The following is a 25,506-nucleotide window of genomic DNA, read 5'->3' on the forward strand; positions in this document are numbered from 1 at the left end:
GTGTCACACGATGCAAAGAAAAGAAATTGTATGAAACATCCAACAGCTAAAAAAAAAAACAACAACCCTGAAAACGACGTTGAAATTTAGCCTTTAGTCCACTTGTAGCTCTGTGACCATGCAGTTGTATTTGTGTCTCATGTGTTGTCTGTTCCATTCAGGGCTCTGGCAGTCCCAGTCCTCGTACCTGCAGTGCATGCAGTGGGGCTGCTCACAGCACGCAGCCTCTCCAGCCCCCATCCAGGCACAAAGCACCACTGCAGCACCCAGCTGTGCCACCGCAGGGCAGCCAGATGCTGAAGCAGCCCCACCAAGCCAGCGCAGGTACTTTGTGCTGAAAGACACTGCTGGGAGAGTCAGGGGCTGGAAAACGTGCATACCTGTACCTTTCTAAGTGCGTGCATCCATGTCGGCCTCTTCCAGAAGACCGTGGTTGTCCAGGTCGTAATTTATTGTCCAAGAACAAATGTGATTACTGATCATTTGCTGCGTCATCTATGCTGTTTTCATCTTTTAAAAAATAAATATTTCTTAGCACGAAACCTGCCTCATTCTAGATGTGCTGCACTGTAATTACTGTGGCGGCAAGCAAGCTGTGCTGCAGCTCAGCATGGTCACTTATTGCTGCAAATCTCAGTACCTAAATACATGGTGAGGGATGCTATGGACCACAGCTATTCCCTTTTCTTGTGCTGCATGCTGCACAGCAGCAGTCACTATTCCCTTCTCAGGTCCTGGGTTTATACAGTGACAAAACAAAAGAGCTCAGGAACAGTTTCAGGAACAGAACAAGGAAAAGTTTCCCTTGAGGACAGTGCTCATTTTATTGGTGTTGGTCTGGGTGAATGTTTCCATCACCTCCTGCACAGTGAGCAGCAGCACTCCAAGATCCCTGACAGTGCACTGATTCCTTCCATACCAGAAAGCATCTCCTTGTGTCTTTCTCATCCTCACTATGAGGTTGAGGAGACCTCCTCCCTGCAGTCCCCAGCATAGACACAACCAAGAAATTGCCAACAAAACCCCATCACATCAGTCCCAGTGCTGCCCTCAAAGCAGCTGTCCCCCCCTTGCACTGTCACTGTGCTTCCCCGCTCAGAGCCAAAGCTAAGCCCAGTGTGATGCTCCTGCAATGGAGTGACACAGTCAGCTGATATCCCCACTGATAGCCCTACTGCAGCCAGTCCCAGAACGGCTTGATGTCTTTTCTGGCTGCCAGCTTTTTGTGGTCGTGTCTGCAGACTGCTCCCCAGTGCAGGGAAGGATGGGGACAAATGGCTCCTTGCAGTTCCTGAGTTTGTTTTAAAGCATCAGTTTGAGGCTGATCCTTCCTCAGCAGTATTTATATTTCCTTGTGCCAGTGCATGGTCAGTCCCAACACAGTCATACGGAGACCTCTCCCATCGTCCAGCTCCAGCCAGTCTTGTGCAACGTCTGGCACTGGTGCTTGTTTAAATGATTAAGGCATGGGCTTGCAACTAAAACACAGTAAAAGATGTTTAATTCTTCTAAAAATCAGCCTCTGCACCAGGTCCAGACTCCAGCTTTGGCTTGGAGCAAGCTTATCTCTGCCAAACCCAGCACCAGACGGAGAGAGCATCTTCATAGCTTAAGGTACAGACATTGGCATCCTTTATTTAGGCACAAAGTGAGAGCCCAAGGTTTCAGCTGGTGGGCTGAGGAACCAGTGCTCCTCCTGCTGGCTCAGGATGGGTTCTCACTGTCCACCGTTGACAGGAGATGAGCGACCTGAGCCTTCTGTGCGCCAGTGATGTGCTGAGCCATCTGGATGATGCAGTCCATGGCCACCTCGGGGTTGGCTTGGACCAGGCTGTGAGGCAGACAGAAGAGCGTGGCTGCCTGGGAGCCCACCACCCGGTGTCCCCAGCACAGGGGACGGCAGTGCCCTCACACACAGCTCCTGCAGCCACTCACCTCCGGATGTGCTTGAGCACGTAGTCCCGTTTCAGGTACTTGATGTTCTCCCGGATGGCTGACTTCCTGCCATCATCCTCCTTCATGTGTTTCTGCAGCCATTCCACCACCACCTGGTTGTTGTCCCAGAGGTATCCCTGGGGAGAGCAGCACCATGAATTGGGGTAGTCCCATTACTCACATGCTCTGATCCTCCCCCTTCTGCTACATCCTCAGGCTTTTCCTCCCATGGCACAGTGGATAATGGCATTGTCCTCCTCATCCTGCACATACGACACAGCATGTTGCTCCCAACCCATGTAGCAGCCATAGAGAGAGGGCTTGGTTTGGAAATCGGAACCCATGCAAGCTTCACAGACTATAGAAAATGCAAAAGATTTAGGTAAAACCAAGGCCCCACATACTTTCTCAGCTCCTTCTGTCTCCATAAACCAGCGCCGCAGCATGGACTTGATGTGGATGTGGCTCAGCTTGCTGTTGGCTTTCAGGATCTCCAGCTTCACCACCTCTTCCAGCAGCAGCCGTCGCAGCCGCCAGTAGAGGAATGAGCGGGCATTCTTCCATTCCAGGATGTCCTGCAGAAACAGGCAGAGCCCACCTTAAGCCTTCGCAGAGGAAGATGCATAAGGGGGGGTACTCTCCCCTTCACACTGCTGCTGTAAAACCCCTGCAGCAGCCTCTTCTCCGAGCTCACTGTGATGACGCCTTTCTCCTGCATGCGGCCAGGGGTGTCGTGCAGGTCAGCAAAGTGCACGGCCACCTGGTAATACATGGGCAGCAGGAGCTCCTCCCGGGCCTTGAGCTGCTTCTCCAGCTCCTTGCGCTGCCCCTCAGACAGTTCAGGTGTCCCTGCAGGACATTACCAGCTGTTGTTTCCCAGCAAGGGCCCTGCTTGGTGCTCCCATCCTAGCCACCCCAAGGCCCATGCGCTGAAGATCCTTTCCCCTTACCCAGCTGCTCCACAAGCTTGGCATAAACCTTATCGATCCTTCTCATGGTCTTCACCAGATCTTTCTTCCTGAACTTGATCTCCACTGTTCCTCCAGGCTCCAGAATGCCACCCCTGGGAAGAAAGTTTGGTAAAGCAAGGACCGATTTGCAGGGGAAAATAAATCCTGGGAAAAGAGGTCACTGCTGATAGGAAAGCATTTCAATTCAGGCAACTTTATCCCCTAAGAATTTGGGACAGAAAACTCGACAGGGTTTTGTTTCTAGATCGGGACTCTTGTCTGTTCTCCCTTCCAGCTTGCTCTGATGCATGTTAACTTGCACTGGAGAAAACCAGAGGCTGACCTGCTCTCCTTGTCAGCGTAGAGCTCCACATACAGGGGGTTGATGGTGGGGTCCATGACCACCCAGGATCCTCCCCGCAGCTCTGCGTGTGGTGGGATGTACACGAGGACAGGCTGCTTAAAATCCCGCAGGCTATCAACGATGAAGGCACCAAACTTCAGCATTTGGTCATACATGTCTGGGAGACAAAGGGACTCAGTGGCCGGACACCCTGAGTGCTGCAGGAGGGCTGGTGGCACAGCACAGCAACCTGGGCACCCTGGATACCTTTCATGCCGCTAGAAAAGCCCCTCCAGTTGGCAAAGATCATCAGTGGGAGGTGCTCACGGTTGAAATCCCGAATGGCCTGGGCTGTTTTGAAAGCAGAATCTGGAAACCAGACCTGTCCTGCCTGCTGGATTATCTGGAACAGACAGTGAGCAGCAGTGCTGAGTCTGGGGTCAGAGCCTCCAGGCACAGCAGTCAGCGGCACACAGTGCACAAGAGCTGGAAGGAGACAAAGTGAGAGCACCCTGATCTTACTGCTTTCAAAGGGAGTCAAAACATGCCAAAAAGGCCGTGCTAAGCTTTATCCTCACTTGTTCTCCCAGCCTCAGTGCTCTTCCTCTGCCTCATGACAGCACTAAGATCTCACCTTCGCCTCCGAGTCAGGGTTGGCAGGGTCTGCAGGTATTGTCACCTCCACAGTGCGGGTCTCAACAGCAATGACGCCGACAGGGAGACCTCCCAGCCTGCAGAAAGCAGGGCAGCCTCAGTAGCAGCCAATTCCCCTCCATGCTACACCCAGAGAAGTCAACCCCACTGGTCACCATCCCAAAAGCGGTGCCATGGGCAAAGATGACTTGCACTGTGCTCGCGGCATCCATGCATCAGGGGTTGGGAAGCATCCCCTGCTCACAGCTGTACCTCGCTCTGCCAACCACGACCGTCTGAGCCCACGGCTTCATGATCTCCAGAAAGCTTCCCTGGTCAAAGAAACCACTCTGCCACGTCCCCTTGAGAGCTGCAGAGCACAGAGGGAAGAGGAAAGGCACAACCACGTGCACCTAAGGGCTCCTTGCGCATCAATGTGCAGCAAAAAGTACATTCTGCACAAGGATGGAAGAGTTTGCAGCCATAGGTTGCATTTGGGCACACTGCTGCAGGGGCTTTGGGTTGCTGTCACTCACTTGGATGGGGTCTCCCTGCCAGCATCCACCTGGGGTCGTAAGGGACTTTGGAAGGGACAAAATCGATTTCTCTTTCGATGGGGTCACTTATGGCAATGACAGGCACTGGACTCCGGTTATCCTGTAAGGGGAAGCCCCAAAGGGCAGCTTACCAGCCAAGTACCCCCATAACACCCCACGCCACCATCCTGCAGCACCCTTCTACCTTGGGCATGTAGGAGAGCCACTGCAGGATGGTGTAGACTCCTTCAAAGTCATCTGGGACAGTGATGTGGGAAATACCATTGTTGTGCATGACCTGCACACCTCCCAGCTGGTTATTGGATGTGTAAACTTCACGCCCCAACACCTGAACAGAGAAATACAGATAAGTCTCTGCTAGCACAGGCACTGCCTCTCCAGATCATTTTTTATCCGCCTTTGTCTGGGTGCATTCTCTCTGTTTTGAGGCTGAATTTCCATCTCTGTCTAGCAGGCTGATGTTAAACCCTATTTCAGACACCTGAAGGTTTCAAATCAGCTCAAGGCCGCAGAGCTGTGCCCAGAGATGGGTCCTGCTCCTGGCATCACAGCTGAACTGTCCCTGCAACCCAGCTCTGGCCCCTAAAGCAACACCAAACACCGGCAGGGTGGCATTTCCTTAACAAACACATTCCATGAGGATCCATGGGGGTGTTCCACCTCTTCCCACAGGATAGGGAAGGGGTAAAGAGACAGCACTGGATGAAGATATGGGCCGCAGCACAGTACCTTATTGAGAGCTGTGACCCCAGTCAGGATGATGTGGGAGTTCTCCACCTGGATGACACGCTGCCCCAGCCTCACCAGGTACGCACCGATCCCAATGGCACGACAAGTCACCTGGGCACACACACAAGCACATGCAGGGTTGCTGGGACTGTGGGCTGCAGCAGTGATCCTTTCCAGCTCTATTGGGAAAGGGCATAGGTCGTACCATGCTGATGGTCACTATTTCATCATAAGCACGACTGGACTCTCCAGCGATGGTGCCAGCAGCTCGCAGGTTTTCCACTCCAAAACCATTATCCTTCCCAATGATGTCCAAGAGGACGTACCTGCAGGAAGGCAGGGCTGCAGTGGTGTGGGTAGGACAGGGCAAAACTCACTTCCATGGTGGGGCCAGCAGGACAGCGAGCCAGGATGTGGGGAGACATAGGGCAGGGCTTACCTGGACTCACCCCCTTCCTCCACATGTTCACAGTGCACAGAGTTCATAGCACTGATCCTCGTGTAGTCCTGGGGAGTCAGGTACAGGTACTTGAACCCCTGAAAATATGCAGAAGGAGAATGAGCTGCACACTCACACGGGACATGGCCAGCTCTCCAAACCCAACCTCACAGCAGATCAGGAGCAGGGCTGGTCAGAGCAGCCATGCCTATACATGTACTTTTATCACCACCCCACCGTGGAAAGTGGAGGGAACCATCCACTGGCACTGGGGATTCTCATTCCCCAGCGCCGATCCCACAAGATTTACTCTCCTTTTTAGCTCCAGTCCTTCCCCCATTGAGTGCTCTGTTGCTTTCTCTGATAACCAAAGGAAAGGTGCCCACACACCTTGTAGGGGTCCTCAGGGTCCACCCAGGCCACCTGGAACATGTGCTTTATTTCATCAGCAAAGCCGATACGCGCACCGCTGTTGGCAGCAATGTAGACACGAGGGATGCCTTCAGCCCGTGCCAGCTCCGAGGCTCTCAGGAACACCATGTCCTCCTCCGGCCCAAAGGAGCCAATCATGTGTGTGATGTCATTGCAGATGAGCACGATGTCCCGACCCTTCGGGTACTCAGGGGTCTTCAGCTTCATTTTGAATGCAACCATCCCCACCTGCCCCAAAATGGTACAACGTCACAAGGCTGGCACCTCCCAGAGCTGGAGACTGCACAACCGACTGACAAAGCTGGTTGAGGAGTTTTCAATCCCTTGGGCTTGAAACAAAGCTTGGATCAGGAAGCCACCAGCAGATCCCACCTGTGGCAGCACAGCTTCCCTGCACCCCGCTCCCAAACCCTTCCCGGCTACCTCATTCCCTCCAGGGAGCCTGTTCATCTGCACCAGCTGTCCTTGCGAGTCCAGCACCAGCTCTGTGTATGTCAGGACATCTTTAGGGTGCAGCTCTGAGGAGCCCCACAGCTTGAAGAGAGCCTGCAGAGACACCGTGCATAGGACAGGCTGGAAGAACGGGGCACAAAGCCTGCTGCTGGGACTTGATGTAAGGAGAACTTGGTGTCTGAACTCTGCACAGAGCCTTATAGTTCACATCTTTTATAAGTACAGCTACGGCAATTTGCAAGAGCTAGGAAGCAGTTTTGAAATGCTTTGTATAATTGAAAATGCAGGCAGTTTGGGCTCTTTTCTTTTTCTCCTTTGCCAGCTCAAAAGGGAAAAGAAGGATAGAAGTGGAAATTCAGTAATTTGAAGTCTCATTCAGCTCAGCCAGACGCACCTGCCTGATCATCTCTGGGAAGTCATACACATAGGTGGTGCCCAAGGACTGTGCCTGGAAGCGCTTGGCCTGGAGCAGGTCCTTGGTGACATAGGGGGTATTGATGAGCATGCCATGCTGTGCCCCTTGTTTGTCCCCATAGGACTGGAACATGATCTGCAGAGGAGGGCAGAGCATTGGCTGCCTCCCTGCGGACATGGGAGCAGCTCAGAGAGGTCGTGGAGGGGCTCCCACTTTCTGCAGTACTCACATTGCCGGTGCTGGGGTCCCTCACTTCCTTGTAGAGGCTGATGTCCAGGTAGTAGCCAGACTCGTTGGTCAGGAAGAGGCGGATGGGGATGGCCGTGGCGGTGGGCGTCAGGCGGATGTTGATCTTCACCTCTGCCTGCAGGACCCGCAGCTTCCAGAGGCGGCTGCCATAGCGCATCACCATGGCCCGGACCGACTCCTCGATCTGGGTGTGGGACAGCACAGGGGTTGCTCTGCAGCCCCAGGAACACCGTGCACGCGATGCCAAGATTGAAGCAGCCCATTGCACCTCCACCAAATAACCACGTCAGGTTTGCTTTGGGGGATCCCCTTCTCTTTCCTCCTCCCTGCTTACCAGGGGCCAGTGCTGTCATTCAGCCTCTCCACTGGGAAAAGGGAAAGCCACTCCTCTACAGCCCCCTTGGCAGACACAGTCACCACTTTCTTGCCATGTGCTGCACGAGGGCAGAGCCCACCACTCACCCTTGTGTCCTCCAGCAAATCGCTGCTTACAAAAACCATGCAACAAGTCTTGAGTCACTGCTAAGTGTGAAAGCTCAGCATCTCAGCAAAAAGCAAACAAGCCCACAAACATGGAATTAAACTGCAGGAGCTTCTGGAACTTGCCAAATCAATCCCCTGTCCAAGACTGAGTGTACACTAGACAGGACCAGGTCCAATAGACAGCATGGAGGGTGGCACAGGGGATGAGACAGCCTCCATCCCACCACTCTGATACACAGTGAAGCAGGACACCCAGAAATGTACCTTGGAAGGGTCCATGACAACGGTGGGGACAAAGTTGAGGAAGATGTGGTTGCAGTCGGTGCGAACGCTGGTGTTGTTGAAGGCCACCTCCAGCTCATCCATCGCCTCCAGGAGCAAGCGCTCACCCTCATTCTGCAGGTACTCAAAGGAGGCCTCCTGCAGCGCATGAAGAGGTTACAAGGTCTCCTCGAGGACAGGTAGGCAGCAGTGAAGGGCGGCCTCGCAGCTCCCAGCCTTGCCTTGGTGATGAGGTCTGAGTGCCGCACAATGGCGCGGATGAAGAAGCGATAGTCGGTGGCCTCGGTGCCCGCCTGCACTTTGGCTGCCCCCAGGTAGAGGTGCATCTTGTGGTTGGCACAGGGGATGGCTGTCAGGTCGAAGTTGCGCATGCGGCTCAGCTCCAGCTGGAAGGCCAGTGCCGGCTCCAGGTGCCGGTAGATGCGGTCCTCTGCAAACTGGTGCAGTGTGGGGTGAGGGAGCCGTACAAACAGACCTCACTCCATCCCGGCTGGGGGACAGCTTTACCTCATCCCTGGCTCTGAATGTGAAAAACTTTGGGAATTCTCTCTAGGGAAAAAAAGGGGAAAGACAAGATGATGTGAATAAAGCTGGAATGCGGTGGCTTTTTCTGTCCTGTAGTGGAGTCACTTGATATAAAAAGCAATGTAAGTCCTCCACCCACAATGGGGGAAAGTGCTAGAAGTAATGGATGCCCTTAAGGGCAATTAAGAGGTATGGAGGGGCCACACAGGAACCACACGTAACTGGAGATGTTAACAGCATGAAGGATAACACCAGAGATAAATCACTCATTGAATGCTCTGTTCATCAATTCCCATCTCTCCCTCCCAGTGCCAGGAACATCCCTCTCTCTGCTTTGAGTACAGAGTATTTCCAGACATCACTATGGGCTTTAGGGAGACAGAGGCCCCCTCCCTGGAAGCATCCAAGGTCAGGGGACGGGGCTCTGAGCACTGCTGGAGCTGTGGGTGTCCCTGTGCACTGCAGGCAGTGGGACCAGATGGTCTTCAAGAGTCCCTTCTGACTCAAACCATTGTATGATTCTGTGAGAAGCATAATGTACCTAAAGCCATGCTGTCAGCATTCAGTCTGCACTGACCTGCTGGGCAATGAGAAACGTGATTCTTCGGAGACCACAGTCAACAAGGATGTTTTTCTGCACGGAAGCAGATGAGAAGGTCAGAGCATAGCCAGCCAAACAGGGAGGCAGGGAATGTGCCATGAAACGCACCTTGGACTGGGCAAAAGCTCTGAAGATAGGCACCAGCTTCTCATCCTCGGCATGGTCTGCCCAGCGGAGCGCAATGTTAAGGATGTGGATTGGTTCCTCATGGGTGTTCTGGCAACGAGAGCCTTGCTCAGCCCTTTTGCCCCAGCACAGCCGTGCTGCCACCATCCCCGCACCATCCAGAGTGGGAGAGCAGCATTACTGTGCCCACCTTGGCATCCTCCTCCCCATAGATGGTGGTTCGTGCCTCGCTGAAGAGGGAGCTCTCCAAAGGTGGGTCAGCAAAGCAAGAGATCACTTCATCAAAGTTCCTGCCCAAACAGTGGGGTGAGAAACCAGCGCTTCGTCCCACAGCCCATGGGGACAGCACCACAGCCAGGAGTGTCCCTGCATTCCCACCTTGTGAAGTCCTCAAATTTGTTGAAGGCCACCATGGCTCCCATCCGTTGGCTCAGGGGGGAAAAGCCACTGTCCATGAAGAGCTCAGTGCTGTGCCGAGCCAGGTCGGGGTTGGAGATGCTGATGGGGACAGACATCCTGCGTGGGGCAGAGAGGTGGCTGTCAGCCACCATAGATCCTGTGTGAGACCACAACCCAGAGAGGGCTCCAGCACCTCCCTCCCAGGGTTCCCAGGCATTGAGGAAGTAAATCCAGAAAATTTGCAGAAGAGATCTCATAGGGGGAGTGGGCAGAAAGGTGAGGGTGCCATACCTGTTTGGGTGAGAGAAGGGCAGCATGAACTGGAACTCTACCAGGCAGGTGCCATCTGAGAGCTGCCTGTGCTGCAGGCTGTTCAGCTCATAGGCAATGTACCCACGTCGCACGTACACCTGGGAAGGAGGTGATGGGGTGTAGATGTGGGTACCACTGAATCTGCACACACCTGCACCCCTGGGGGCTCACTGCCCTGTGTGCCCCCAGCCCTCACCTCCAGTGCTGCCATGCGCACAACCTGGTTGTTGTGGTAGAAGAAGAAAGGAAGCACGTCAAAGATGGTGGTTTCTGAGAGGATCAGTTTCTAGGAGGAGAAGGCAACATTTAGGGCAAAGATGGAACAGAACCTCTCCTTACCCAGCTACAGGGAAGGAGAAGGAACATCCCAGTGGCATCTATCAATAAAGGCTGCACAGGAATCAACATCTATGTGCTGGGATGCTCAGCCCACCATAGGGACACTGCCAGATCCAGGCACGGACCCACACATCAGCAGTACAGGAAGCAGGAAACTGGAATCAGCAGCAATGGGGCACATCCCAACTTTGCTTTGCACAGGGGCTGACACTGCAGCAAGGCTTTAATGCATTTCTTTGCTATTTTTCAAGCTTAACCCATTTGCAGACCGAACCTCAAAGCTAACCAAAGCAAAATTCTCATTGTGAGGAAAAGTGAGGTTCCCAACCTTCAGGTTTTCAGGGCAGAACTCATGTCCATACATGTCAATAGCAGAGAGGAATATGGACTCCACCTGGTTGTGCCGCAGCTCATAGGAGGGCAAGTGAGAGGCAATGAGAACCTGCAAGAAGAAAGGTGACCGGGAGCACTGGGATGGGGTTGGGAGATGGGAACAGGGGTAAGACAGCACGGTGCTTGCTGACCTGCCGGGCTCTCAGTGCCACTTTGGAGTGTTCTGTCTTACTGAGCTGTGTCAGCTCATGCAGGATGGCTGCCAGCTCATCTGTCAGCGTGGGTTCGCGGCCGCACAGCTGGTCCTGCAATGCACCACCTCAAGGTTTGACTCAGCTCCTTACTGCCCCATGTAAACAGCAGGGGTGAGATCCCATGTGGGGAACAAAGATGAAACACAGCAAAATTCTGCTTTTTGAGCCCAGTGCAACAAAGCAACGCTAAGCAAGGAACAAGATGACCCCTTACCAAGCAACTGCATGGCCAAAAAGGAATGGATGCTTGAATGCAACCCCCCAAATCTGGGTTTACACTGAGTAGAGCAATACCAGCTTATTAAGCTTCTGCCTGCTTTTGAGGGAAAAGCATGGGGCTGTGATGGCTTCAGGCAGCTGAGCACTGTGGCAGCCATGTCCCATTCACAGTGATGAGGCTTATGGGCTTTTCCCTGTCACAGGCTTCTGCTGCCACACTTACAATTAACATGGTCACCAGCAAGTTCTTCTTTGCCACCTGGGCATGGGAGAAGATGCTCTCCAGCACCGGGGTCATGTCAGGTTTGTACTGCTCCCGCAGGCTGATGACACACTTGTCGTAGTGAGCTATGGGGCAGAGCGTCGTGAGCCTTGCAGCTCCCCTAGGAGCCCTATAGCTCCTGCCCACGGTCCCAAGCCCTCACCTTGCTGGAACTGTGTCTCCACTTGCAGGTAGCGTCTCAGCAGGTCCAGCACCACCGCCTTCATGTAGCCACGGATGCCGCTACGGTACCTGGGCAGCAAAAAGCCCGGCATGCTGCAAAGGGGTGGCGATGGGCTGGGGGCAAGGAGGGCACGAGGCTCACCTCTGCACCAGCTGCACCACGCTCTGCGTGTTCATGAAGAAGACCTCCCGCTCAGCCTTCCTCTGCAGTGTGGCTGCGTGGGTATCCAGCACATTGGCGATCTGAAAGGAGAGGGCGCAGGGTCTAGCACCGCTCAAGGACAGTGCTGCAGTGCACAGTGGCTTTCAAGTTTGGTTTTTCACTTTCCCCTAAGCAAAATATGCAATATGACCCATCACTCTTTTACATCTTTATATCCTCTCTCAGCAGGACAAATGCAGGCGGAAGCTCCTGGCTAGCTCTAGCTAGAGGGGAGGCAAAGGCAAGCTGCTCACCTGCTGGCTGGGGAAGCGGCAGAGTACAGAGGTGATGTTGCTGGCGTACTGAGCCATCACTTTGCGGATCGACTTCTCCACTGAGAGAGGGATTCTTCCTGAAATGCTCGTCATGATTTCCTGCAGCTCCAGGAGGGGCAGGGAGGGGTCCCGCAGAGTCTTCATCAGCTGTGCCACCCATTCCTTCACCTGCAAGGAGCAGAAGTGGTGAAGCCCAACAGCCCCAGTGCCATATATCTTGCAGGGCATGTGAGTTGCCAGGAGCAGAGGATGCTCCTTGCCCTGGGCACCCACCTTGGTGCTGAAGTAGGGCTCGGGCAGGCAGTAACCATTCATGACATTGGTGAGGTTGTCAAGCACGTTGCGCAGAACCTGGTGCTGCCTCTCACCAGTAATGGGGAGGGTCTGTTGTGCTGGGAGCCCCCCTGTGAATGGCTGTGCCTGGAGAGAGCAAACAGGGTGTTTGTACTAGACTGCCCCCAGCATTGTGTGGGGCCCCCAGAAATTGCAGCTGCCCCAACAGGAAGCTGCATCACCCCTCCAGCATCTGTTTGTTTGAAGGAAGCACCTAATGGTCAGCTTCACGTTTCTGCCAGTATCTCATCACGAGAAAGATGCAGAAAAACCATAAGTGTGAATTTATGGAAGCACACACAGGCTGCTTATGTAGTGCCACACTGGGGAGCAGCCACCTGAGCTCCAGCACAGCCACCCAGGGGTGCAGCATGGGCATGCAGTGCTGTTCCAAGACAACAGCACATCCCCACCTGTGCCCCAAAGAGTGGCTGCTCAGCTCCATGCCTCAACCACCACCCCCTGCTGTCCTTCAGACTCACAGACTGCACTTTGGTGGGGTCATCCAGCTGGAGCTGTGCAATGACACAGCCTGCCTCCAGCAGCGCACCCGGCCGCTTGACATAGTGCACCCTGCCTGCCTCCTCCACCGTCAGCGTCATGATGATCTTCATCACCTGCACCAGGATGGGCAAAGCTGTCACCCACTGCTGCTTTGATCTTGAGCCACGTGGCAGAGCTGCAGGAATGCACTCACCTCAATCTCTGCAAAAACGCTCCCCTTGTCAACGTGGCCACCGTCATCCACCGTGTACTGCAGCAGCTTTCCTGCAGATGGGGAGCGCAGCACCGTTGGGTCCTTCTGCTTTTCAAAGTCACATGTTTTGTTGCCAATCGTGATCCGGTACCTTCAGAAAAGGGGAATGTGTCACCACAGCCCCAAGGCTACTGGGACCTGGGGCCCAGCGAGGAGGTACCTGTCGATCTCCTCCTTCATGTAGGTGGTGTAGCTGTTGCCATCATAGGAGAGCAGCAGCCCGCCGTCGGTCAGCCGGTGCACATCTATCTCGATGTGAGTGTGGTTCATGATGATGACATACGTTGTCAAGGACTGCCGGGCGACCTGCGGGCAGCAGCCAGAGACACCATTTTTTAGGATGTTTCCCCATGAAGTTAACTTACTGGGGGTTGGAACTATGTAATCCTTAAGGTCCCTTGCAAGCCAAGGAGATAAAGATCTCCTTATAGAATGGTAAACGTTGGAGTAGACCTCTAAGATCACCAAGTCCAATTCCAGCCCATCACTACCGTGCCCACTGACCACGTCCTTCAGTGCCACATCCACCCTTTTCTTCATCATATTATCATGCTTCTTGATCGTGTTAAGATCGGGGCAATGGGATGTATGCAAACGCCTGCCTTTTTAAAACGAGGCTATCAACTTCATTTCCTATGCTGCATATTTTTAAATGACAACCTTGTATTCATTGTGTGTTTATACTCCTTCCATCAGCAGAACACATGTGCCCATACTGGGGAGCAGCCAGCACTGCTGGGAGGAGCACAGCACGGCCCCTACCTGGAGAACATATTTCATGCCCTCGTAGATGAGCTCCACGTCGACAATGTTCAGCAAGGAGGCTGCTGGCAGCACCTGGCCCCTAAAACACATCAGTGAGGTCAGGCACCACCAGGGTTTCATTTCTCACCTGTGCAAAGCGGCAGGCAGCCAAGTGGGCCATGTGTCGGCAGTGCTGCTGGTGTCAGGTCACATGGGGAAGGTGACCAGAGGGGACAGGCATCTGTTTGTACACAGCCCATGTGTGCACCTCTTACAGAGCAGGGCAGAGACCGGCAAAACACACTCAGATAAAGGCCTGTGGGAGCCCCAGGCGTCCTTGTCGAGGAATAACCTTGATGTTCAAGTGCAAATCAGGAGCAAGCTGCATTCAGCTGAGCTGCTTTCCCTGAAATGCCACTTTCACAACTACGTGAAACATTGCGCTTCTCTACAGATAAAGCAACGCGGAGAAGGCAGAGCCCTGAAGGCACATCAAGTCCTGAGGCACTGCTGCACTGAGACACCACCTCCAAATTCGCAAAGCAAAAGAGGGAAAGAGGATGGCCAAGGCAGAGAAGAACACAGGTCTCTGTGCTTGCAGGAGCCACGCCAGCTTCCAGTAGCAGAACATGCTCTCCCTGTGTCCCCTGCACCCGCAGACATCAGGTCCCACCACCCAACATGGGCAGCTCCCACCCTGCACCTCTCCAGCGAGTGCAGGAAGTCAGTCATGCACGTCCTGAAGGCAGCATCTGCGACGTTCAGAGCACCACAGACAACACCCAGCATCGTGTCCGGCTTCTCTGCCTGGGGGGGGTGACGATAAAGGACTTGGTATCTTCCCACAGAAGGTGACCCAGAGGTGGTAGGGGCCCATCTCCCCCACCTGCACTTTCTCAGCGATCAGATGGTCCAGCCAGCCGGTGTCGATCTCATTGCTCTGGAAGCTCTCTGTCTCCAAAAGTTTTATCAGGTATTCCACTGTGGTGCGGAAATCCCCACGGATGGAGAGCTCTTTCAAGGCCACCACCATATTCCTTTCAGGGATATAAAACCTCTGTTAATGATCGAGCAGGGCACTGCTGCACCCTTCCCCTGCTTTCAGAGTTGTCCCAAACACTTCAGACACCAGGAGCTGCACCTGGTTTCCATCCTCCACAAAGAACAGGCTGTAGAGACTGTTTAAGTGTCTCCATGGCCCATCAGCATATCAAAAGGCTGTTACGCAGCAGCCAAAAGCTGCAGGATGAAGACACAGAGATGGGACCGGTGAACACCTCACCCTGAATGCTACAGCATCCAGATAAAATATCCCTGCAGGGTAGGGAAGGGACAACCCCGTGCACTTAAATACCCAAGACAATTCCATTTCATGTTGCTTAATTACTGCTCAACAGCAGCAAGATCTGCCCATCTTTAAGGGCAGATCTTAACATCACTGCTGTTTGAAAACTTCTGCTTTCATCAGACAGCTTCCACAACGCCAATAAGCCGATCAGCACAGCAGCGCTATCACCTGAGAGAAGAGCCAGCTTTTCTGGCTTATGCATCTACTAGGAATCTTTCCCCTTCCAGCCCCAGCTGCCACACTCACGAGATGGCCTCCTCTCTGTTCTCTCCCCATGAGAAGCAGTGTCCAAACTGGGAATCAGCAAATTCGTGCAGCCCCCCAGCAGCTGCCACGCTGAAGTACCCCCAGACATTCTTGCTGCTGCGGAAATTCAATTCCTGCACTGTCCCTGAACTGGGCTTGAAACCCTAAACAAAGAGCAGAAGGCACTGAGAAAGAAGTGTTGGACCCCATGCACGTGTAAATAAGAGGGAGGAGGAACCCCTCTGTGTTTTATGAAGGTTTCACTGACCCCATGGGCTGAGTTCCCATCAGTGCTCTCCCACTGATGAGGACAACAGGTTCCCCTGTCCCCACAGCTCACCTCCTCAGGGTTCTCACTGGTGATGCGAGCAGCGATGACGTGGCCTCTGGGCACGGGGGGGTTGGCAGGGTTGTTGAAGCAGATGGGAGTATCGCCCCATGGGCTCTCCCCATACAGCAGTCGGATGTCTTTTATCCTATGTAAGGGGATGCCCATGGCAATCTGCACAAAGAACAAGGAAGAGAACTTGAGCCGTTAGCGCAAGGCTTTAGCATCACACATACAGCTTTTGGAACTAGAGGAAGAGCAGCTAAGCTGCAAACAGCTCCTCCAGGCAGAGAGCCAGAGACACTGCATTGCTTCTGCCTGCACCCTCCATGCTGCATTCAGGTACCTGGAGCTGGGCAGCAGGGAGGTTCACATCTGCGATCATCTCTGTGCAAGGGTGCTCGACCTGCAGGCGTGGGTTCAGCTCGAGGAAGTGGAAGCTCCCATCTTCACTGTAGAGGTACTCGACAGTGCCTGTGCTCACATAGCCCACCATCTGTGCCAGGCGTACGGCGCACTGCAGGACCATGAAACCACAGCAGTGAGAAACAACCGCTGCAGAGCCAGGGCTGTGTCAGACAACGGGGCAGTAAGTAACGTCCTTGCATGGAGCAAGGACACAGAGAGGACCAACAGTTGTCTTCGGGAAGGACGGGGAAGAAGAATGCTGCCCCAATGTGCTCACAAGTCCAAGCTTGCTCGTATCATGGAATCCCTCCCTTCCTTAGGAGTCACAGGTGCCTCAAACCACAATAAATCCAGCAAAGATCATTTTCTCATTAAATTCCACGCCACCTGAAGACCAGGGTCACCCACCTTCTCCATCACCTCGATGACAGCAGGAGCTGCAATGGTGACGGGTGCCTCCTCGATGATCTTCTGGTGCCGGCGCTGGATGGAGCAGTCACGGCCGAAGAGGGAGATGGCATTGCCATACTCATCAGCCAGCACCTGCACCTCCAGGTGCCGCGCATGCTGGGCCAGCTTCATCAGGAAGATGGGGGACCCAGGTGCCTCTGCCTGCACCTTTGGAGGGGAGAGGTTCACACTTTGGCTCCGTGCTCTGAAATTTACCCCAAGTCCCACAGAAAGCCCAGCAGGGAAGCACAGGATGCATGGGGTAGGAGCAAAACCCTAGTGTGTCCCAGCCTGTCTGAGGGGATGGGATTGGAACAGAACAGGTGCTCTGGGCACCTACCTGTCGGAAACAGGTCCCAAACTCTTCTGCTGCCTCCACTTTGCGGATGCCTTTGCCCCCACCTCCTTCTGCTGCCTTGATCATCAGCGGGTACCCGATCCTCTTGGCCACCTGAGGGGGACAAGGATTGGCGTGGCCATAGTGCTCTGGAGCCCACCTGGATCACCCAGAGCTGCACCAGCACAGGGGAACAAATTGCTACCAAAACACTCTTGTATCGCTGTTGAATGGGCTGGGAGCCCAAAAGGGCTGGAGCTTGTAGTCTCCAAAGAGAAACAATGGCATGCAAGAGAAAACTGGCTGCTCATGCACTCAGCTTTACCTCCAGGCCTTCTTCCACATCCTTCACGCAGCCCTGTCTGTATGTCTCGACGGGAATGCTGATCATCTGCTGATCCTTCTGGTCCTCCTCAGACCACTGGGCCACCAGACCTGCAGGCATACTTGGGCTGTAGTCACCACAGAAGCAGTAGGGCCACCCTGGGGACAGCATGCTGGGGACCCCATGTGGTATATATCACTTCCTGTGTGTCTGTGCACCCCTGCCCAAACCAACAGCTGCTCAGCTGCCACGAGATCCCCAGTATCTGCAGCCCGCTTGGGCTAGGGGCCCCATGTCAGTGTTTTCTTTGGGGAAAGGGAAGCAAAGAGGGAGAAGTCACTACAGAGAGGGTGCATGGAGCTGCAGTGAAGGTCTTACCACTCCCACTCCATGGCAGCGTTGGTATCTGGACTGTCTGAGCCACGATGGTAGAGGCAACTTTATCCCCCAGTGCCCACATGGCATCGCTGGGGGGCCCTGTGGACAGGGAAAGAAGGGATGAGCAGGGCCAGCCTGGAAGCTGGGATAGCTCCAGGAAAATGGCCTGGGGACTGCCAGACTGCAGGACACACGAAATGGGCAGATGCACACATGGAACTGGTGTCACTGGGGATCAAGAATACACACTCCCACTATCCCAGAGTCCACATCTCCCTACAAACAAGGCAAAAGCAGCAAGACCTTACCTAGGAAAGCTATCCCATTTTTCTGCAGCAGTTCTGGCAGCTTGGGGTTTTCCGAGGCATGTCCCCAGCCAGCCCATACCGCCTGGCACAAGAGAAGGAGCAGCACGAGCAGTTATCTCCTGCCCCAGCATCCTCCCTTAGGCCTTGGCATCATGCCTGGTTCCTCTGTGCAGGGGGAGTATCACTCCATCTTGGAGCACCCCTTGTGCCATCCCTGCTTCCCAACAATTAATTACAGTCTGTGAAAGCCCCGCTGGCACAGGAGGGAGGCATTGAGGCACCAGTATGATTCTAAATCACACTGACAGCAAAGCTTCGTGCTTTTCCCTCTTTTCTAGGCCAGAAGGGTCAAGGGAAACATCCCTGCCAATTTCTACATCATTTTCTTCAGCTTTGCTCTCCTCATAGAACTGGCCATCCCCTAAGTCATAAGGGTAAGCCCAGCAAAGAGATGAGAGACCAATTATAAGCTCTTACCTGGACTGGGATCCGTTTGGAAATGTCCACAATCAGCTCCACGTTGGCATAGTTGTTGTTGTTGGCCCCTCCAGGGACAGGCACGTAATGATCTGCCATTCTGATGTACTCTGAAAGACAGCACACAGCAGTGGGAGTCTCCTCACACATCTGGGGAGCAGGAAATCATTTATTCCTGGATCTGGTTACATGGAATGGGAGCCCACAGTGGGCTGATCAGTCCTGGGATTGGCTTTAAGGAATTACCTGCGTTAGCCTTGAGATCTTCAGGGGTGACCATGACCACAAACCGAACGGCACGCTCATTTCGGAACATCTCGTAGGCCCAGCGGCGGATGGAGCGCATGCATTTGACAGCAGCGATGCCATTGTTGGCAATCAGGACCTGCAGGGCCAGGGGCATCACTAGAGCAAGCGTGGGAGCACAGGAGCTGAACACGGCAACGCAGGGCCTCCGAGGGAGGGTGAAACAGAGGGGATGGCAGCTCCAGATGGAGGCAGCCCAAGGAGGCAGCCCAAGAAGCAAGCAGGCAAGGCAGACACCTTCTCAATGACACGCGTCCCCCCGAAGCGGGCGATGAACTCAGCAGGCGAGGCCACGGTGAAGTCCCGCTGCAGGTCCATCTTGCGGTGCTCGCGGCTGCGCTTCGCCAGGTGCAGCCCAGACATGCTAGGCCTGCGGGGGGGTGAAACAATTGGGGAAGCAATTGGGGATGAAAAGAGCATTTTGTCATTTAAACCCTGGGAAAAGCACAGGGGATCCCTAAGGACTTAAAGCAGCAATTTGGATCTTTTGTTATTATTGCATGGCTGGGCTACAAATAAGCAAAGGCAAAAAAGACAGTCTACCCCTCCTCTCCCCCTGTGACGTATTTTTGCACTATCAACATATGGCACGCTTATTTCAAGGGGAAATACGCTCACAGCCCCCTGGGAGCTCAAGAAATGCTCCATTCTCTCCATCAATTCAAGATATTTTATGAGTAGCCACAATTTTACACAGTTTACCAGCATTGTCCCAAGCCCCATTGCAAAGCCAACACACCCAAGCCATCCTGCAAACTGCACCAACCACCTCTGCCCTGCAGCTTAGGCACCACCAGAAGAGTTCCTCCTGTGTTCTGGTGCAGATGGAAGCCAGAGGTGCCTGACATCTCCCAAACTCCCAGCTCAACGAGAAGATACCGTTTGGCTGTGCTGGGCTACGGGGCTGTCAGTTTTCATCATCCTGCAAAGGTCTTTTATTTTTAACAGTGGTGAGAGCAGAGCAAGCAGGAGGAGCTGTGCAGCAGCGCTTTGTTTCCAGTTATTTATAATTGTCATCAGCTGTGCTTGCATGGGAAGCTGCTGAGCGCTGCCAGCAGGCAGCACCTCCCGTCCCCTTACACAAACTGCACAGAGCATTGCTGCTGCAGGCTTACATCATCCTGTAGGCTCTAACTCAAACATGCAGAGGCTTAAGAAGAGGCGTCTTGCAAAACTCAGTATTGACAATATAGGAGAAAGCTCTCTCATTTCTACATCTTCTGGCCAAGAGACAAAATAAAAAAGGTTGAGTTTGTAGCTCAGCAAGCACAGGTGCAAGTCAGTGCCTCAGGGCAGAGCTTGCTGTGGTACTACTCACAGAGCAAAACTCACTGCTTTTCATTGACTTACACACAAAGAACTTACTCACTTGACTTACCCACCAAAGAACTACATTGTTCGCCTCTACAGAAGCAAAGTGCTCACTGCAACTGAGCCAGACCTGGAGAGTGCAGAGCAACACATGCTTGTGCAAAAGTATGTGCGCATGCAATGCAGTTGCACATGTAAGTGCATGGATAAGTGCACGCGTAGGCACAAAAAAACTCAGATAAACTTGCAGATTTCCATCCCACAAAATGTATCCAGAGATGCTCCTGCATAGAACAGTGAGTTGGAGGGATGGAGACTGTGTGGCAGCACCTGCTGCTGCCTGTCCTGTGGGCTCAGCACTGTGACCACCACCATTCTCACCTCCTTGGGCAGAGAAGCCCCCATGTGCCAATGCCCCCCCAACAGCATTGCATTATACCTTATGCCAACAGTGAATTCCTGCAGAGCAGCCATGGTGGGGGGCTCAGCACCTGCGCCCCCTGCACTGGCCAGGCTGCTGCGGCGGCTGCCCACCCTGAAAGCTGCAGCTATCACCTCATCATCAGAGGAGTTGTCATCAAAGGAGCCCAGCACAAACTTGGCCAGGGTGGGCCTGCGGAGCGCAGTGGGGTTGTACACCACAATCTGCTCCTGCTCCCCCACAGCAGGTTGCTGTGGGGGGCTGGGGACCGGGGGGTTTGGGGAGGCCGCCAGCTCTGGGGTGGGAGGTAGAGCTGGGCTCTGCTCAGGAGTCTCATCCTCATTCTTGGCGTTCAAGGTGGACATCTTGCTCAAGATGAGCAGCGCAAAGATCATCAGGAGAACGGATGCCAGCAACATTCACCACCCTGAGGAGAAAATGGAGATGCTCCGTGAGTTTTGCTGCACCACAGGCTAAACTCAACCCTCAGGGGCTCCTTTAGGCTCAGCTCTGAGCTCTAACTCATCACCAGCCCCCAGCAGCCAGGAAACTTTTGTTTCCCCCAGTGCTCCCTACAGCACCCAGCCCAGTCCCCCACCATTCCCACACCCCAGCCCACCATGCCCTCCAGCATTCCCAGCCCACTCTCCTCCATTTCGCCCCTGTGCCCCCCCAGCACGCCCCAAAGCCCCCAACCCACCTTCCCCTGTTCTGTCTGTTAACACATCAAGCAGTTTTTACCTCAGTTAGAAAAACACCTCATGGCAAAAATGTGGGCTAAAATGGGCACCCGGCCATGAGGAAGGGGGTGGGGGGAGGAGGGAGCAACAGCCATCAGGCCAGCAGCCCCACAGTGCCCTGAGGTGGAAGGGCTGTTAAACGGAACATTTGGTTCTGTTAGCAGTTAACAGGGCGGGAGGGGGAGGGGGGGGGAAAAACTGTCACCCTACCTTCCTCTGGAGGTAATTATTAAGATCAACCCAATGTGAAATCTCAGCACTTCCAAGGTGAATGCCAACACTAGCTTAGTTAAAAGAGGGCTGCAGGGCTCCTCAGACCCCCCCCCGTGCCCCCACAGGGACCCACCTCCCCATTTTAAACCTCAGCATGCCCCCACTCAGGGATCCCCCAGTGCCACCACCACTATCCCACTCACCATCATCTCCGAGCCCGCTGGCGTCCCAAGTTGAGCCCAAAGCCAACCCAAAGGGCCACAGCTTTGTGCTGGACCCCCCCTTTATCCCCAGGCTGGGACGGTGACCCCCGCAGGGCTTGCAGACTGGGGGCAGCTCCTGACCGCTGCAGGGTTTCACATTTCAGGCCCACAGCCTGCACTAGGATCTCCCTCTGCTCTTCACGTGACATTCACGTCAAGCATAAATATTTCCCCGTTAGCACGGCTGGAAAACTTCTGCTGGAAGGAGAGGGTGGAAAGCAGAGACGGGGACATGTGATCCTTGTGGGACAAAGGTGCCATGACAGCTAAGGGGGGGGTTGGGGAGGGTTAGGAAGAGCTGCTGCCGTCCCTGAGCCGTCAGCCCCACCACCCACTCCTCTGCTCATTTCCAGCCCTGGAAGATCACAGCACAATGTAAAGAAAAGGATTTTTATTAAAAAAAAAAAAAAAAGAAAAACACACACCAAACCCAAACAGATGTGAAGGAAGCTCCACCAACTAGTGCCACCTCCTGGAGCAAATACAAGGTTTTAAAATGCAACTTTTGAACAAGGCACTTTCATTAAAAGAAAACATGGAAACAAAGCAGGACTGGACACCCAGAGCTCTCACATTCAGCCAGGAAGAGCCAACAGATTTCTGGCCTCAGAGCAAATAACTTTCTCCTAGGAAGGCAAAGCACAGAAGTATCTCTGTATTAAGATTTAAGATTGTAAATATTCTGAAACATTCAGCCCATCACTTGGCAGCTTGATGGACCGGTATCTCTGCTGGAAGTGGCAGTGAGATCTGCAGGAACCTCCCTCAGTATCATGGAGCTCATCTGGTTAACCCTGAAACCTCAGTGACACACCAGATAAAGCCTCTGATGGTAATATGCCTTTAAGTCAGCCTTGGCTCCAGTGGGGACCAGGGACTCCAGTTCCACTCCCATCCACTAAGAAACACAGATTTGTACAGCAGGACAGATTTGTACAGCAGGATGCAGGGGAGAGGGGAGAAGCAAGGCAGGCTATGTACAGCAGCTGAGCAGCTTCACCTGCAAGAATTCCCACCCCTTCACAAGGCCCTCAAAAAACATTCCAGAATAAAAACCAAACAAACTAACATGAAACTGTTTTCCTTTGCCTCAAGCCAGGCTGAGATCCCTTCCAAAAGCAGACAAGTCATTCAATTTGCTCTGGAATAAAACCCAAGTCTCTTAGAGTTAGGCCTTTTGTTCCTTGATTGACATCCAGAGGACAATCCTCAGGTCAGCAGAAGTTTCTCAGAAACCAGACAGCCCTTCCAACAGGGGCTGTTTGCACCCATCTGGCCCCAGAGCTGAAGCTCACAGTTCAGAGCGCTCTCCAATCAATGGGTTTCTTGCCGGACTTCTTTAGGAGCTCATTTGTCTTGGAGAAATGCCGACAGCCAAAAAACCCTCTGTTCACAGACAGAGGGGAAGGGTGAACCGTCTGCAGGACGTGGTGGCGTTTCTGTGAAGGGTGAAGGAAACAGCTCGTTAGATCTCTGCTCTTTCAGGGACAAGGTTGGCTGCTCCACGTCATTTAATTTCCTCTCTGGGTTTCCTCAGTCATCAGACCAAGAAAGGAGGGCTGGAGAATTCAGCCATAAAGGCAGAGACTTTTGTCCCACTGAGGACAGGCTGCACAGAAGCAGTAACACCCAGCCCATTTTTCAATTGCTGTTGTCCTAACAGCACTTATTCATGAGATTTTTCCTAGAAATACCAGCTCTGCCATCAGTTGGAGGCTCTTCTGACAACAGAACGTTACTCTTGCTCCACTTTTCTTGCTTAATTCTGGCAAAGACCAAGCTAAACAAAAGGGCAATCAAGTTTGGCAGCAGCAGAGTTCAAGCAGGGACTATAACACAACCCTGTAAAGAAAGCACCCTCTAGCGTCCACCCCGTAACTAAAAACATCAGTGAGCCACTGCACGACCCATACCCTGTCAATAGAGCTGCCCTTCTTCTGAGCATAAGCTCCCCACAGCATGAAAACAACACCGTGCAGGTTCTTGTTCAGCCAGGAGACCACCACATCTGTGAACTGCTCCCAACCCTTCTCCTTGTGGGATGTGGCCTGGTGGGCTCGCACCGTGAGGACAGCGTTGAGCAGGAGCACACCTAGCACACAAACAAAGCCACAGGTTAGCTGCCTTCTGCTTCCCTTGAGAATAAATAATGGGAATATTTTCATCCCAAGGTACTTGCTAGGGCACCCAGAATTGATTTTGCTTTACAGATAGGCTGTGCCTAATCACAGATCTGCTTTTTAGGATGCCTTACCCTGCTTGGCCCAGCCAGTCAGATCACCATGACCAGGATGGGTGAAGTCTTCAATATCAGTGGACAGTTCTTTGTAAATATTTTCCAGACTGAGATCATGGGAGAAAGACAAAAGATTATGAACTATGCACCTGGGACAGACAAACAATTTGGTATTTAGACCCTCAAACAAGCTAATGTATCCCAGATATATATATATATATATATATATATATACATATATATATATATATATATATATATATATTTTTTTTTATTAGACTTTTAGATTGGATACAAATAAGTTGTTTATGCTAGGGACAGTGAGGCACAGGGTGCCCAGAGAGCTGGTGCTGCCCCATCCCTGCACACAGCCACGGTCAGGGCACGGGGCTGTGGGTGTCCCTGTGCACTGCAGGCACTGGGAACAGACGGCCTTTGAGGGTCCAACTCAAACCCCTCTATGATCTGAGAGTTTTTGTCCAATTTCTATTTAAGTTTCTATTATCCCTCCTGGGTAAGTCACACCTTTGCCTTTCCATTCATTAATCGAGTCCTAATCATACAAGCACTTCTAGCAGCATTCAAGTATCAAAAACCCATTGCAGACAATCAGCACAAGACAGACCTGTGCCATTAAAGATACTCATTTATAGATACGAGCAGACAGCATCACTCACTGCTCTTCCCCTAAACAAGGACTGCACTGAGTCCCATCTAATCATTTAAAATAACACACTCGTTTGCAGCATTATCTTTAAGATGTCTCTCCTAGGCAAAGCACAGCTGTAACATCTCATCAATTATCTCACACACAGGTCTGAGTAACAGAACCAAAACTAATTTGTTCATGAAAGGAATTTTGTAAGATGGTTACTGCCATACCTGGGGGGAGGTGGAACAGGTTTCTGGACACTGAAACAGAGCCCATGAGCTTGATTAGGTCCGTGATAAGGATCTTGTCCCAAAATTACAACTTTTACCTGGAAGCAGACCGTAATTAGTATTGAATCATATTACTGTTCCGCAAAAAAATGGAAACAAAGGAAAAGCTTGCATACAGGCTCTATCCTAGAACAAATGCAGACAAAAAAAACAACCAGTAACCACCTTTCAATCACTGACACTATATGCAAGTTAAGAAACAGCCCCTACCAGACGCTAACACCACAGCTGTGCTGCCAAGATTATGGAAATGCTCTGAGTGCAAAACAAAGTTTACACAAATCCACAATCCACTTGATGAATGCTTCCAAAGAAGCTTTTTAAGTTTTGAATTCTATGCCACATTCACTGGGAAAATGATGGCCACACACACAGCTTATTAGCAAGGCATTACCTTAAACACTACCATACATATCTCTGTATTACAGTTCATTAGATAGGAGAAAATCCAAGATGCAGGAGACCCCAAACCAGGCCCCACCCTCCCACGAGTCCCACCCCTAAAGCACTTCATATCCAAACCACCCACATCCTACTCACATCCCTGATGTCACACATCTGTGTCCAGGTGAAGACCTGCTCCGGAGGCGGGTACACCGTGTGTTTCTTCCTCTCCTCGGCCACGAATGCCATCAGCTGCAGACAAAACAGGGGGATCAGCACAGGGGGATCAGCACAGGGGGATCAGCACAGGGGGATCAGCAC

General features: G+C 52.8%; 2 protein-coding genes across 3 annotated transcripts in view; both read right to left on the reverse strand.

The window, feature by feature from the left end:
* Positions 1–1,601: 1,601 nt before the first annotated feature.
* On the reverse strand, positions 1,602–21,753 carry ACACB (acetyl-CoA carboxylase beta). Of its 2 annotated transcripts, none has more exons than XM_042865672.1 (53): positions 21,564–21,753; positions 20,426–20,834; positions 18,913–19,045; positions 18,616–18,754; positions 18,370–18,479; positions 17,893–17,974; positions 17,585–17,683; positions 17,207–17,316; positions 16,885–16,995; positions 16,503–16,712; positions 16,033–16,203; positions 15,699–15,860; positions 15,359–15,522; positions 14,651–14,801; positions 14,468–14,571; positions 13,783–13,864; positions 13,181–13,326; positions 12,961–13,111; positions 12,746–12,880; positions 12,204–12,350; positions 11,910–12,098; positions 11,596–11,696; positions 11,434–11,522; positions 11,232–11,356; positions 10,727–10,840; positions 10,531–10,644; positions 10,060–10,149; positions 9,843–9,961; positions 9,531–9,668; positions 9,343–9,442; positions 9,135–9,242; positions 9,003–9,059; positions 8,408–8,449; positions 8,122–8,337; positions 7,883–8,038; positions 7,116–7,319; positions 6,866–7,021; positions 6,442–6,564; positions 5,977–6,246; positions 5,587–5,684; positions 5,353–5,473; positions 5,148–5,258; positions 4,603–4,746; positions 4,398–4,518; positions 4,135–4,231; positions 3,863–3,959; positions 3,496–3,631; positions 3,229–3,406; positions 2,886–2,998; positions 2,630–2,784; positions 2,340–2,510; positions 1,936–2,072; positions 1,602–1,831 (listed from the first exon to the last, which is right to left on the reverse strand). In XM_042865672.1, the coding sequence occupies exons 2-53, from the start codon at positions 20,824–20,826 to the stop codon at positions 1,705–1,707; spliced, it is 7,125 nt and encodes a 2,374-aa protein (XP_042721606.1). In that variant the 5' UTR covers positions 20,827–20,834; positions 21,564–21,753; the 3' UTR covers positions 1,602–1,704. The 2 variants fall into 2 exon arrangements, with proteins under 2 accessions (XP_042721606.1, XP_042721605.1); XM_042865671.1 differs by having other exon boundaries at positions 9,531–9,689; positions 21,564–21,752.
* Positions 21,754–21,999: 246 nt separating this feature from the next.
* UNG (uracil DNA glycosylase) overlaps positions 22,000–25,506 on the reverse strand; it is a 4,484-nt gene continuing 977 nt past the window's right edge. Inside the window, exons 3-7 of the mRNA XM_042865775.1 lie at positions 25,342–25,437; positions 24,742–24,839; positions 23,878–23,966; positions 23,537–23,715; positions 22,000–23,062 (exon numbers count right to left, since the gene is read on the reverse strand). Of these exons, the coding sequence (XP_042721709.1) occupies positions 22,922–23,062; positions 23,537–23,715; positions 23,878–23,966; positions 24,742–24,839; positions 25,342–25,437 (603 nt within the window). The 3' untranslated portion in view covers positions 22,000–22,921. The remainder of the gene's footprint in view (positions 23,063–23,536; positions 23,716–23,877; positions 23,967–24,741; positions 24,840–25,341; positions 25,438–25,506) is intronic.

This window comes from Lagopus leucura, unplaced genomic scaffold, assembly GCF_019238085.1.
Source record: "Lagopus leucura isolate 7727_CA_CO unplaced genomic scaffold, USGS_WTPT01 Super-Scaffold_806, whole genome shotgun sequence".
NCBI classification, from domain to species: Eukaryota; Metazoa; Chordata; class Aves; order Galliformes; family Phasianidae; genus Lagopus; species Lagopus leucura.

Excerpts from the sequence above, each read along its gene's own strand:
- ACACB (XM_042865671.1), bottom strand. The coding sequence starts at position 20,826 with ATGTTGCTGGCATCCGTTCTCCTGATGATCTTTGCGCTGCTCATCTTG. Across the intron at positions 14,572-14,650 it reads TGATCGCTGAGAAAGTGCAG|GCAGAGAAGCCGGACACGAT; the intron begins GTGGGGGAGATG and ends CACCCCCCCCAG. Across the intron at positions 9,243-9,342 it reads ATGGGGAGGAGGATGCCAAG|AACACCCATGAGGAACCAAT; the intron begins GTGGGCACAGTA and ends TCTCGTTGCCAG.